The 12,654-nt window shown below is 35.7% G+C and overlaps 1 protein-coding gene across 1 annotated transcript in view; it reads left to right on the forward strand.

Moving 5' to 3' along the window:
- il12rb2l (interleukin 12 receptor, beta 2a, like) overlaps positions 1 to 12,645 on the forward strand; it is a 15,657-nt gene extending 3,012 nt beyond the window's left edge. Inside the window, exons 5-15 of the mRNA XM_051884756.1 lie at positions 973 to 1,124; positions 2,937 to 3,081; positions 4,003 to 4,079; positions 4,203 to 4,455; positions 5,163 to 5,354; positions 5,581 to 5,682; positions 6,684 to 6,815; positions 8,036 to 8,179; positions 8,352 to 8,421; positions 10,106 to 10,175; positions 10,267 to 12,645. Coding sequence (XP_051740716.1) covers positions 973 to 1,124; positions 2,937 to 3,081; positions 4,003 to 4,079; positions 4,203 to 4,455; positions 5,163 to 5,354; positions 5,581 to 5,682; positions 6,684 to 6,815; positions 8,036 to 8,179; positions 8,352 to 8,421; positions 10,106 to 10,175; positions 10,267 to 10,650 — 1,721 coding nt within the window. The 3' untranslated portion in view covers positions 10,651 to 12,645. The remainder of the gene's footprint in view (positions 1 to 972; positions 1,125 to 2,936; positions 3,082 to 4,002; positions 4,080 to 4,202; positions 4,456 to 5,162; positions 5,355 to 5,580; positions 5,683 to 6,683; positions 6,816 to 8,035; positions 8,180 to 8,351; positions 8,422 to 10,105; positions 10,176 to 10,266) is intronic.
- Positions 12,646 to 12,654: the final 9 nt, after the last annotated feature.

Here is a 12,654-nt window from a genome sequence, read left to right on the forward strand (position 1 = left end):
GTAAGATAGTTGTTGTTTTTTTAAAGAGCTCAGCACAACCATTTTCATCATTAATGATAATAATAAATGTTTCTTGAGCAGCAAATCAGAATATTAGAATGATTTCTGAAGGATTGTGTGACACTGAAGACTAGAGTAATGATGTTTTGCCATCATAGAATTAAAAAAGTTATTTTAAAGTGTAATAATAGTATAAAATATTACTGTTTTACTGTAGTTTTACTGTACTGTAGTTTAAAATGGTGTTTTAACTAACGTTAAAAAAACTTTGTAATAAAAAGCTCACTGAAATGATACAGAGGGACCAGACAATAAATAAAGTTCTCAGGCTATTCTTCTGACACGATCAGTCACGATTAGCAAAATCTCTTACCACTATAGTGTGTCCAGGTCGCATTCAATCATCATTCCTTGTGTTTTGACACAGAAAAGCAATAGCGGGTGCATTTTGTCTTCTATCTTTGCAGGAATACAATATGAAGAACGAAGATTGTACAAAGTAACATTTTAAGAACACTATGAAAATTAATATCAGTACAATATGTGTCACATGACTAAACATGTCATTGTTTTCAAATACCTCCTTTTCATAGTTCACACTACAACACGAAAATGGTATTTTCAAAGTTATCCACTTGGGAGAGCGTCTTCAGAAAGCTCTGTTTTCGCAGGGCAAAAAAAAAATTGTCTCAGTGTGGACGTAAGGCCAAAATGTATAGAAAAAGATTTGTTTTCAAATGTATCCGGGTTAGTGTAGATGTAGTCATAAATGCAGCCTTTATTGATCATAAACAAAACAAATCTTACCAAAGCCCAAGCTTTTGAATGGTAGTGTAGCTCATGTTAACGAAATTTACAGGCAAAAAAGCAAAAATGGAAAAAAAAGTGTAATTATTTAGAAAAATAACTCTTTTAAATGCTTTTCAAATCTTTTCTGTTTTTTGTTTTTTTTGTTGTTGTTTTTTTTTCTAGTACGTCCAGGACCCCCCAACAATATTACCCACACCTTCATGCCGCTGGTGATCGACTGGAACATGGACTGTGACACTGTGGAACCCTTAGACAAGAGTTGTCAAGTACAGTACCGTGCACACACCACCCATCACCCGCTGGACTGGATTCAGGTGAGAGAAAGAAGGGAAAATCCAATTTCAGTTGATTCAGCTCTGATTCACAAAATCCTTATTCGAATATTTCAGAAGAATATTTCAACATTTTCCTCTAAGCTTGGTGTCACTGTGGCTTCATGGGTGCAGCTCTGGCATTTAAGTGTTTTTGTAAACTGAGTTTCCATAGTGAGTTAGTTCAGAAGAAAATCCATCCATCTGCAGAATCAGAAGTGTGCTAAAAAAAAAAGTAAAGTTTAAAGGGTTAGTTCACCTGAAAAAAATAAAAATTCTGTCATTAGTTACCCACCCTCATGTCATCCCAATCCTGTAAGGTTTTCGTTCATTTTTGGAACACAAATTAAGATATTTTTGATGAAATCTGAGAGATGTCTGTCTTTCCATTGACAGCTACGCAACTACTGTACTACTTTGATGTTTCAAAAAGTTCATAAAGAGATCATAAAACTAATCCGTATGAATTGACTGGATTAGTCCAAACTTTCTGAAGAGACACGATCGCTTTATATGATGAACTGATTGAATTTAGGCTTATATTCACATGTAAACATTCATCAACTCGCACATCAGTTGTGGTAAACGGAAGCCCATGCATGTTTGCTTGATGTTTGAGAACCAATGAGATTCAGTCTCGTGTTACGCAGCACGTTTGAGCTTCCGCAAGAAGTTTGTTCTTGTGTGTCAAGCAGGTTCAGTTGAGCTTTTGTTTATGTTGGCTGATCAATGTTTATATGTGAGTAAAAGCCTAAATTAAATCTGTTCATCATAAAAAGCGATTGAGTCCAGAAAATTTGGACTAAACCACTCAGTGTTTTACAATCTCTTTATGAAGCGTAGTTTCACAGACTGTCAGTGGAGGGACAGAAAGCTTTCAGATTTCATCAAAAAGATCCGAAGATGAACGAAGGTTTTATGGTTTTGGAACGAGCATGTAATTAATGACAGAATTTTTATTTTTGGGTAAAGATGTAGTTCAAAAGATGGATCTTTGGTTTTTAACAATCCATATTGGATTATTAAAATACAAATCTCAGTAAAAGAGAAAATTTAGTTTTTAAACCAGGCCTAGGAGAAACACTACTGCTTTGTGTTTTGTGTCTACTAGTTACATTTTTTCACTTTGTTTGCTTCTTTAATGTAAATTTATTCTTGTGTTTGACCGTAAGGATACAATAAAAGATAAATGGGTTACAGTTTATTTCAATAGTCCAATTTAGTTTACTGACTATTACGTTTACTTACTTTGCAACTACCTGTCAACTAACTCTCATTAATTTCCATTTATTCATTTAGCAGACGCTTTTATCCAAAGCGACTTACAAATGAGGAGAACAATAGAAGCAATCAGACCAACAATAGGATCTAAGTGCTGTGACTAGTCCCAGTTAGTCTAGCACAGTACACCTAGCAAGGTTTTTTAATAGAAATAGAGTAAAATAATAAGTGTTTGTGTTAATGGGTCAAGTGTTAAATTCAATGGAGTTGAATCTGCATGTCAACTAACTCTCATTAGAGTATTAGTAGACTGTTAGGACTGTTAAAAATAAAGTGTTAGCAGATATTAAGTAGACTACTAATACTCTAATGACTGCTAGTTGACATGTAGTTAGTTGAATGTCTAAAGTGGACCGTTGAAATAAAGTGTTAATGATAACTGAATAATTTTTATAGTGTCAGGGATTTGTCAATACTAGTTGTAAGATTTAGTACACCCAAAATCATTGAGAACACCATTAAAGTGAATTAAATTATTACTAATTATTTTAATAATTTATGTTCTTATTAAGATGTTGAATTTTTATTGTGCAGGAGGATAATTTCCAGTCCACGTTTCCGTTGGAGGATTCCCAGCCATTCACACTATACAGTTTTCGTGTTCGCTGCCACTGTGGATATGAAGAGAAAGTCATGAGTGAATGGAGTTCAGTTTATTCAGTCAGAACGCCCCCTGCAGGTCAGAGAAAGACACCTCAATGCATTCATTTAGGATATTAATGCACTTGTTTATTGTTCATTTACTGTTTTATTGAGGATGATCTTGATTCAGATTCTCACAGCAGCAGAATACAGTTGTCAGTCTCTTTTTAAGAGTACTAAATACCCCCACAATTCGGTTTTAAATTCGGTTCAGCATCCACTCTGACTCCTCACTACTGTTCAAAGTTTGTGGTTGCAAAGATTTTTAAAATCTTTTTTAAAGAAGTCATTGTGGTCAAACATTTATTTGATCAAAAATACTGTAAAAACAGAAATATTGTGAAATATTATTACAATTTAAAATGACTGTTTTCTATTTGAATAATATTTTAAAAATGTAATTTATTTCTGTGACGATGAAGCTGAAAATCACTGTAATAATGCTGATTTGGTGAACAAAAAACAGTTCTTATTGACTTATTTGAAACCAAAATCTTTTGTAACATTATAAATGTCTTTACTGTCACTTTTAATCAAATTAATGTGCCGTTGCTGAATAATAGTGTTAATTTATTTTGAAAAATCATACTTACCCCAGACTTTAGAATGGTGTCTGTGTCTGTGTCTGTGTCTGTCTGTGTCTGTCTGTCTGAGTCTGTGTGTTTGTATGTGTAGTATGTATTTATCCTGTTCTGTTCTCACATCTATGTTAAGATGGTTACTTGTATCTTGTTCTAATGAGATATATATATATATATATATCATGAAATTAGGTCATGCATACAATATAGCATACTGCATACTACTACTTTGAATTGTTTTTGAGTTTTTTTTAATGTTATGGTATACAGTACATACTGCACAGTATGCTGTTTGCAGATGCTAGTATTCCATTCTAAATCTAATATATAAGATAATCAATGATGATGACTCTGTCTGTAATATTCTGTCGTTTCAGCACCGGTTGGACAGCTGGATGTTTGGAGTGATTGTGCCTCTAATTCTGACAACTCTTCTTGTAACATCTATTGGAAAGTAGGCTATACTCCCAGAATACTTCGTTTTAACTGGTTCTTGTTCAGTGGCTCAGTCACGATTCATTACATCATGAATGATCTGTAAAAATTTGACTGTATAATGTTATTTCCTGTCTCTTAGGAAATGCCCCTGTCTCAGGCTAGAGGAGAAATTAGCAGCTATATTGTGACTCTGAAGCTTAAAAATGGCACTGAGATCAAGCGGGTTACCAGGCAGCGGAGAGACACAGGAAGTCAGCATCGCCACAAGCAGTACTGCCTGCAGCTCAGACAGTTCACTGTCAAGATGGGTGTTATGGGAGTTAGGGTTTTTGTGTCAGCCAACACCTCAATGGGCATGTCCGACCCCACATTCATGCCGTTTCCTTTGAGGGGTATGTCAATTCAAAATTTTGATTAAAAGTTATGTTTTAGATTTGAAGTTTATATTTGATATTTAATTTGAATTATTAGTCATTTGCCATTATCTCTCATTTTGTCAACTACATTCATATTTTTAATTATATTTCAATTTTTATAAAATAATGCAATATACACTTACACTACCTTTCAAAGATTTGGGCTTAGTAAGATGTTTTTGAAAGAAATTAACACTTTTATTCAGGAAGGGTGCATTTAATTGATCAAATGTGACAGTAAAGACATTTATAATATTTATAAGATTTCTGATTCAAGTAAATGCTGTTCTTTTTAACTTTTTATTTTACAAAGAATCCTGTATCCACAAAAATATTAAGCAGCACAACTGTTTTCAACATTGATAATAATAGGAAATGTTTCTTGATCATCAAATCATCATATTAGAATAATTTCTGAAGGATCATGTGACACTGAAGACTGGAGTAATGATGCTGAATATACAGCTTTACCATCACAGGAAAATATATTTTAAAACATTAAAATAGGAAAAAGTTATTTTAAATTGCAATAATATTTCACAATTTTACTGTTTTTTTTTTCTGTATTTCTGTAAGAGACTTCTTTAAACAACAACAAAAAAGCTAAAACTAAAAGTTTTACCAATCCCAAACTTTTGAATGGTAGTGTATAATTATATTTATATCATATTTATGCTCTGCAGGACAGACGGCACCTGAGGTGAATCTGAGTGCAATAGGTGAGAATCAGACACTGCAGGTCTCATGGCATGTACACCCACAGTTCACTGAGAGCGTCCTGGAGTATGTGGTACAGTACGTGTCTGTAGTACCTCACCATCCATGCCTGAACTGGGTCAGAGTGAACAGAACAAAGAGATCAGTCACAATCACAGGTGGGTTTGTGAGTATGTGTGTACAGGTTAAGGGCCAAAAAATTGGCAAAAACATGTTTTTATTCAAATCTAGTGTTTTGCACACGTTTGGTCAATGCAGTGTCCTCACTAATATAGTGAAACATACGTGTGCATGTGTGTACGTGCGTGTGATTGTGTGAAAAAGAGAGAAAGCTGTTATTTCTTCTGACCCTGACAGTGATTTTGCATTTGTCTCCATCCACAGGTGACTTCAGGAACTACACAGCATATAATGTGTCACTGTTTGCTGTCTTCAACAACCACAGCACTTTCCTCAAGTCAGCAATTGCATACACACTTCAAGGAAGTATGACATCCCTTAAATTACTGACTGCACCTTTGTTTATTTCATTGTCAACAGACCAAAGTCCAAAAGATATCAAGTAAAATCTGGCTTTTCCATTTTAATTGCAAATTGGCCAACACAACAGATAGCCAAATTTCTGGAAAAATAACATTGATATTACAGTTAATTACAAACGTACACCCCAATTGACAGTTTATTTGATAAAAAACACATCCATTGTCAAAGTATATTGCATTTTCAATAATTAGCTTGTATAGTGCAACTAAAAGTACTTTGTCAAAAGTACCGACTTTGGTACTAAGTTGGTACTGAAATTTTAAAAATATGAAGCTACCAAGCGGTTGAAAGCAGGCGTTTATCAGTGGATCCGTCCATCAGCGGATATATTAGGGATCCGCTGATAGACGCCTGCTTTAAAATGTTCTCCTGTGTATGTGTAAGTGCTCAGCGATGAGCGTCTATTTACAACATGTTTTTGATGCGTTGATCATTGTAGCCAATCACAGACATAACTGTTGAGCACGTGAACATGATGGCCAATCAGAGGTGTTTAAGAATCCGCTCAACAGCGCTCAAAATGCTAGAGGGAAATGCTGATATCATAATTTCAGTACTGACTCGGTACTGAAGTCGGCACTTTTGACAACCCTAAAGGTGATGATACACGGGTCAACTTTTTGAGCAATGTTGCTGAGCAACGTTGCTTGGGCATCTTCCCATTGAGAACTGTCCGTTGCCCTAATTGGTTGCCCTGTGTCTCACCAGGTTGCCCGTTGATGGCAACATTGCTCAAAAAGTTGCCCTGCGTATCATCACCTTAAGTGCAACATTACCATTCACTTACCATTCACCATTCCATTCATTAAACATTTTCTCACTTTGAGCTAGTTGTGGCCATTTTAGGGCACAAAGTACTTGGTTAGTAAATGCAAGATCCTGTAATCAGATTTTCTAGTCATCTAGCCTTCATATTGGTATCATCTCTTCATCTCCCTGCCCAGTTCCTCCTGAAGTCCCACAATTCCATGTGAAGAGCATCTCTCACTCTTCTGTCATTCTGATGTGGAGCCCCATCCCTGTGCATGAGAGCAAAGGTGTCATCCTGCATTACTTGGTGGGCATCGATGAGACAGGTAACCCATGATCTCTCCTTTAATGTGAGTCTTAAGGACTAGACACACTAAGCCGATGGTCAGCCGTCTAACAATGTTGGGCCGTTTTTGAGCGTTGGTGTGCTTAGTTTTTTTTCAGTGTGTTCCACACCATTGGCTCTAGTCAGACTTTGTCTGTTTTTTGTTTTTTGTTTTTTGCCCGATTCAGCATGTTAAATCGGTGTCGGTGTTGTTGGTGAGAGAGAGAACTCTGATTGACTGTTCAGCTTAGCGATCGAGTCAGTGTAGTAATGAAAGCGAGCAAAGAAATAAAGACAGAGGGCTGTTATAATTTTTACGTCTTACCTGAGCATTCAAATATTTTCATAATACATGCAATGAAGAAAGTGATCCGCATGATTGATATTCAAAATGGTAAGCGAAAGTGAGCTCTTCTTTGTTTTCAGTTTGTATGTCTACAGTCCTAGTTTCGGTTTCCCTTTTTGAATGACGAAAATAGACTTAATACCTGTTGATATAGACAGTTATTTTCTTAGAAACACATGCTAGTTGACAGTTATCTTTAGTCCTTTTGGTGTGTTCAAGCACAGATGTTTTTGCCGAGATGCAGCCGACGAGAGACGACAACACAGTCAGCTTTCATCGCCACTAGTTCTTTGACATTGGCTTGGTGTGTCCTGGGCTTTAGAAAGTAATGCTTATTTCTTTTGTTATGTTGTAGACCCTGGGGTCAGTGTAAATTTTTTTTTTTTTTTTTTTTTTTTTTTTTTTTTTTTTTTAAGACACGTTAAATTGGATCAAAAGTGACCATACAGACATTTATATTACAAAAAGATTTATTTTTCAAATAAATTATGTTCTTTTGAACTTTCTATTCATCAAAGAATCCTGGAATAAAATGTTTCATAGTCTCCACAAAAATATTAAGCAGCACAAATGTTTTCAACATTGATGATAATAAGAAATGTTTCTTGAGCAGGAAATCATCATATTCCGAAGGATCATATGACACTGAACACTGGAGTAATGATGCTGAAAATTCAGTATTGCATCACAGGAATAATTTATATTTTAATATGTATTACAATAGGAAAGAGTTATTTTAAATTGTAATAATACTTAACATTACTGTATTACTGTATTTTGTACCAAATAAATGCCGCCTTGGTGAGCAGAAGAGATTGTTTCCACCCCAGACTTTAACAGTAGAGTATTTCTCTGTCCTCTGGCCTGTTTAACAGAGTCTAATGTAAGCAGTGACAAGACCAGCATGCAGCTGTCAGACCTGCAGCCGTGCCGGCAGTACCAGGCCTGGGTGAGCGCTGTGAGCACTGCTGGTGAAGGCAAGAGGAGCGTCACCACTTTTTCCACCACTAATGAAAACCGTAAGAACGAGCAAAACAAGCTGTTTCTTTCTTCCTTCCTTTGGGATTTACATTGCATGCATGCATCATCCAAAATACTAAGAGGTCCTTTTTGCATACAGTATGTAGTTTAAAAATTCAGCTTCATGTAGTCTTTTTTTTTTCTTTTTTTTTCTGTCATCTCATCTCCTAGGTTTTGTTACCTCAATACTGTTGGCTGTATTCATACCATTGATGTTAGTTTTTGCTTTTATCTTCCTATTGTGAGTATTACCTTTCATTATAATTCCATCATACACTATATGGCCAGAAGTATCTGGACATCCGCTTCTAAATAGTGAGCTTGACTAGTCTAGTCATTTCTGTGAGGATAAATCTTGACCTTTATCATAATCTTCTACACCATGCAGTGACATGGTAAATGCTAAACGAGCAGGTTAGGGTATCCACATACTTCTGGCCCTGTTGCGAATTACATTCCAATCAATTGCATTCAAATATCAGATAAAAAGTTATCCTCTGCTTTCCATTATATCACTCTATTATTTAGCATTGGCATTGTATGCACATTTATTGTCTTGCATACAGTTTTGTGAAAATAAAAAAAGAGATAATTTACTCCATGCAAATTTTGCTCCGGCTGCTAAACTCCTTCATACTATCATTGGTCCGTGGTGATTATAGGTGGGTGTCGCTTTGTGGCTCCACCTTCTTTGCTTTACAGTAGAAATTGAAGTTGTAATGAAAGAGACTCTGACACATTTTTTTCATGTTTAATACTGTAAAGCTGCTTGGTTTAAAGCTATCTATTGTATAAAGTGCTATATAAATAAACGTGACTTGACTTTACTGGAGTGCCGAATTGCAGAGCTCATGTAAACATACCCACATCACTATGATCAGATGCTTTCTTAAAGGGATAGTTCACTCAAAAATTAAAATTATTCCATGATTTACTCACCGTCAAGCCATCCTAGGTGTATATGACTATCTTCTTTCAGACAAACACAATCGGAAATTTAAAAATATCCTGGCTCTTCAAAGCTTTATAATGGTATTAAACAGGGGACGTGTTTTGAAGCCGCCCAAAAAGTGCATCCATTTATCATAAAAATAATCCAGACAGCTCCAGGGGGTTAATAAAGGTCTTCTGAAGCGAAGCGATGCATTTTTGTAAGAAAAATATCCATATTTAAAACTTTATTAACTATAATAATGAGTTTCCGGCAGACGGCCGCACGCATCGATTTGTGGCGGAAGAGTAACCTCTGATCCAACGCATGACGCAACGACGAACGCAGAAGCGCAAAGGATAGAGGAAAACAAAACACCGGTCATAAATTAGAGGTCTAAAACAAGAAATTTTAAATCCTTTTCGTGATACAAGAGAAAAGGAGCTTGAGTTTGTTGCACAGCCCTATTTGTTTAAATCGCGAGAGGCGTATAAGCTTACTCCTACATTGGATACTCCTACATCGCATCAGGGGTTACTCTTGTGGCGCAAGTCGACTTGGGCTTCAAAACATGTCCCCTGTTCACTACCATTATAAATCTTGGAAGAGCCAGGATATTTTTAAATATACCTCCGATTGTGTTCGTCTGAAAGAAGATAGTCATATACACCTAGGATGGCTTGAGGGTGAGTAAATCATGGGATCATTTTTATTTTTGGGTGAACTATCCCTTTAACTAGTGTTTTCTCATCACTGTCATTTTGTTGTTTATTTTGATATTGAGAGAAAAGCACGCAACACATATTTACATATTCATTTAAACGGCACTCTCAGCAGCATAGGTTGTGTCAGGATATTTGCTAACAGTATACCGGTGTAAAAACAGTATAACTTCTTTTTACCCCTAAGCGAAGAATACGAAAAGAACTATATCAGGCCCCATAACTGGCAAATTAGACACACTGGTAAATGAATATCTACTGTCTTGTTACAGGTTACGTTACTGTTCTCAGAAGATCCCAGATCCATTAAACAGTAAATCATTTAAACATGTGAACTTTCAGGTGAGAATCTATTAAGTTTTATAAAGCTATATGAAAGAGACTGTCACACATATAAAAATGGTAAAATATTTGTTGTTTGTTTTTCTTCCAGCACACGTGGCCATGGCTCTCTTCTCCAACAGAATTGACTGTGAAGATCTCTGAGCTGGAGATTGTGGAGAACCTGCATCCCGACACACCTTCCCCTCCCTCAGAGATTGAGCTGGAGAAGATTTTAATTGATGTGAAACCCAAACATTTTCAGGTGCCAAATGGACTGGGCAAAACAAATGAAGGTACGGAGAAGTGGTTAGAAGACTCTGAGGAATCAAACAGAGGAAACATTTCAAAGCAGGACAGCTGGAAAAAAGAGTACAGTGAGATGGTTGATACTGATGAAGAGGAGGATGACGGCAGCAGTGGTGAAGAGTGGTGGGACCAGCAGTGTGTCTCGGACTATGAAAGACATTTTATGCCACCTGTTGAGGTGAATTAACTCTGCTGTTTCATACCTCATGATGATTTGTACTGTAGTGCCTTAAATAGAACAATCAGAAACATGATTGATTTTACTGAAGAACTCTTTAATCATGTACTGAAAATAGTATTAAGGCGTTATTCGTGAAATTCCAAATGCGTCTGTGGGAGAGATCTCGCAGAGCTATACACAGATTTTCACATTTACAGTCTTCCAAACTAAAGTTGAAGTACAATTTTTGCGCCATTGTTGAACCATTGTTGGGCTGTTTGGAACATTGCACAGCTCCACAGTCCCTTGTGCTTTACACTTTTCAGGGAATTCAGACTATAAATGTTTTACGGTCTCTGCACATTAAACCTTGTTCAAAAAAAGGTTTTTTAAACATCGAAAACCTTGCGTACGTGACACAAATGAGACTGTATTACTGGTAGATATCTACAATTGATTGTAACAAAGTTTTTGTACATAATAAATACGTTTTATATATATGAATATACTTCTGTATGACTACTCAGAAATGTTGTCTTATGAATTTCTCATATATTTTGCAGTAATTTGACAGATGATGTTAGGTTGGCATGTAAATATAGGACTAGTCACAATATTAGTCTGTGATGTAGTCTACCCATATTATGGAAGCTATTTTTATACCCGAGAGTAAAAAATAAAAAGACAAATTACTTTATCTCTCTTTATGTCACAAAAAGTATGTTGTTTTTTTTTGCTTTTTTTTTTTAATGACACTGAGACAAAAACAGGCTTCCATACCATATAGCTTTTTTGAGGTTGTCTCAGTCAAAAATCAGGAATATCAGCCCAGAGCCAACATGCTTGTATGCATAAATATTTTTAAGACACATCAACTCAATCTTGTAACCTCTAATAAAATGACTATACAATAGTGCCAGTACAGTAAACACTTGTTTGTCTATATTTGATGATCAGATGAAGGATAGGTGTTGAGGATTATGATTATAAACTAGATCCATTTAAATAAATAAATTTTTTGTTTTTGTAAGAAGTCTCTTTTGTTCACCAAGGTTGCATTCAGTGTATCACTGCACAACACCCTTAGCAACCACTCTTAGCAACGTAAACTATGTTTTCAATAGATATTGTTCATTGAAGCTTACTGTATTATGTAGAAGAATATTGTGAGAAAGAGATCGAGTGAGCTAGTTTATTACCTGCATTCAGATTTAGCATTTTCCTTCAGGTCAGTCCTATGTTCATGATAAAAAATCTGTTTAAATGTCCGATGTGTTATCTTGTCCTTTTAACATTTAAGGGGTTTTCCCGTCACTGACAGCGCTAGTCAAAGCATTTGTCAGTTGCGTCTTGTTACGTTTTCAAAACAACTCAGTCTTTTCAATATAAAAGTCTTCGCTACTGACTGACACACTCATAAAGACAGTCTTTGCCGCCATCTAATGGCGTAATAATGTAACTTCTGTTGCTGTTCACGGGCAGGGACTATTTTTTCCGGCGGAAGGAAGGCTTTTAGTGAAAGTTTACTTCATGAAAGTTGCATTGATACATATTTTTGGCTTTAATATTTGTATTGTGTGGTAACCATTTTATAAAAGCAATAAGGTACTCGAGGCTAGTGCTGTATCGTTAATAAGTCACGGCTGAAGGGATTGCAGGCACGATATTCACGATACAGCACAGCCTCTCGTACCTTATTGCTTACTTAAAATAACTGTTTTCTATTTTAATATATATTAAAAATGTCATTTATTCCTGTGATGACAAAGCTGAATTTTCAGCATCATTACTCCAGTTTTCAGTGTCACATGATCCTTCAGGTTCTCAAGAAACATTGTTTATCATTATCAATGTTGAAAACAGTTGTATTGCAGTGAAAACTGTGATGTTTTTTCCCCTCCAGGATTCTTTAATGAATAGAAAGTTCAAAAGAACAGCATTTCTGTAACATTATAAATGTCTTTACTGTCACTTTTGAACAATTTAATGCACCCATGCTGAATAAAAAACAATTTCTCTCTCTCCCTCTCT

Source organism: Ctenopharyngodon idella, chromosome 3, assembly GCF_019924925.1.
Source record: "Ctenopharyngodon idella isolate HZGC_01 chromosome 3, HZGC01, whole genome shotgun sequence".
Taxonomy (NCBI): Eukaryota; Metazoa; Chordata; class Actinopteri; order Cypriniformes; family Xenocyprididae; genus Ctenopharyngodon; species Ctenopharyngodon idella.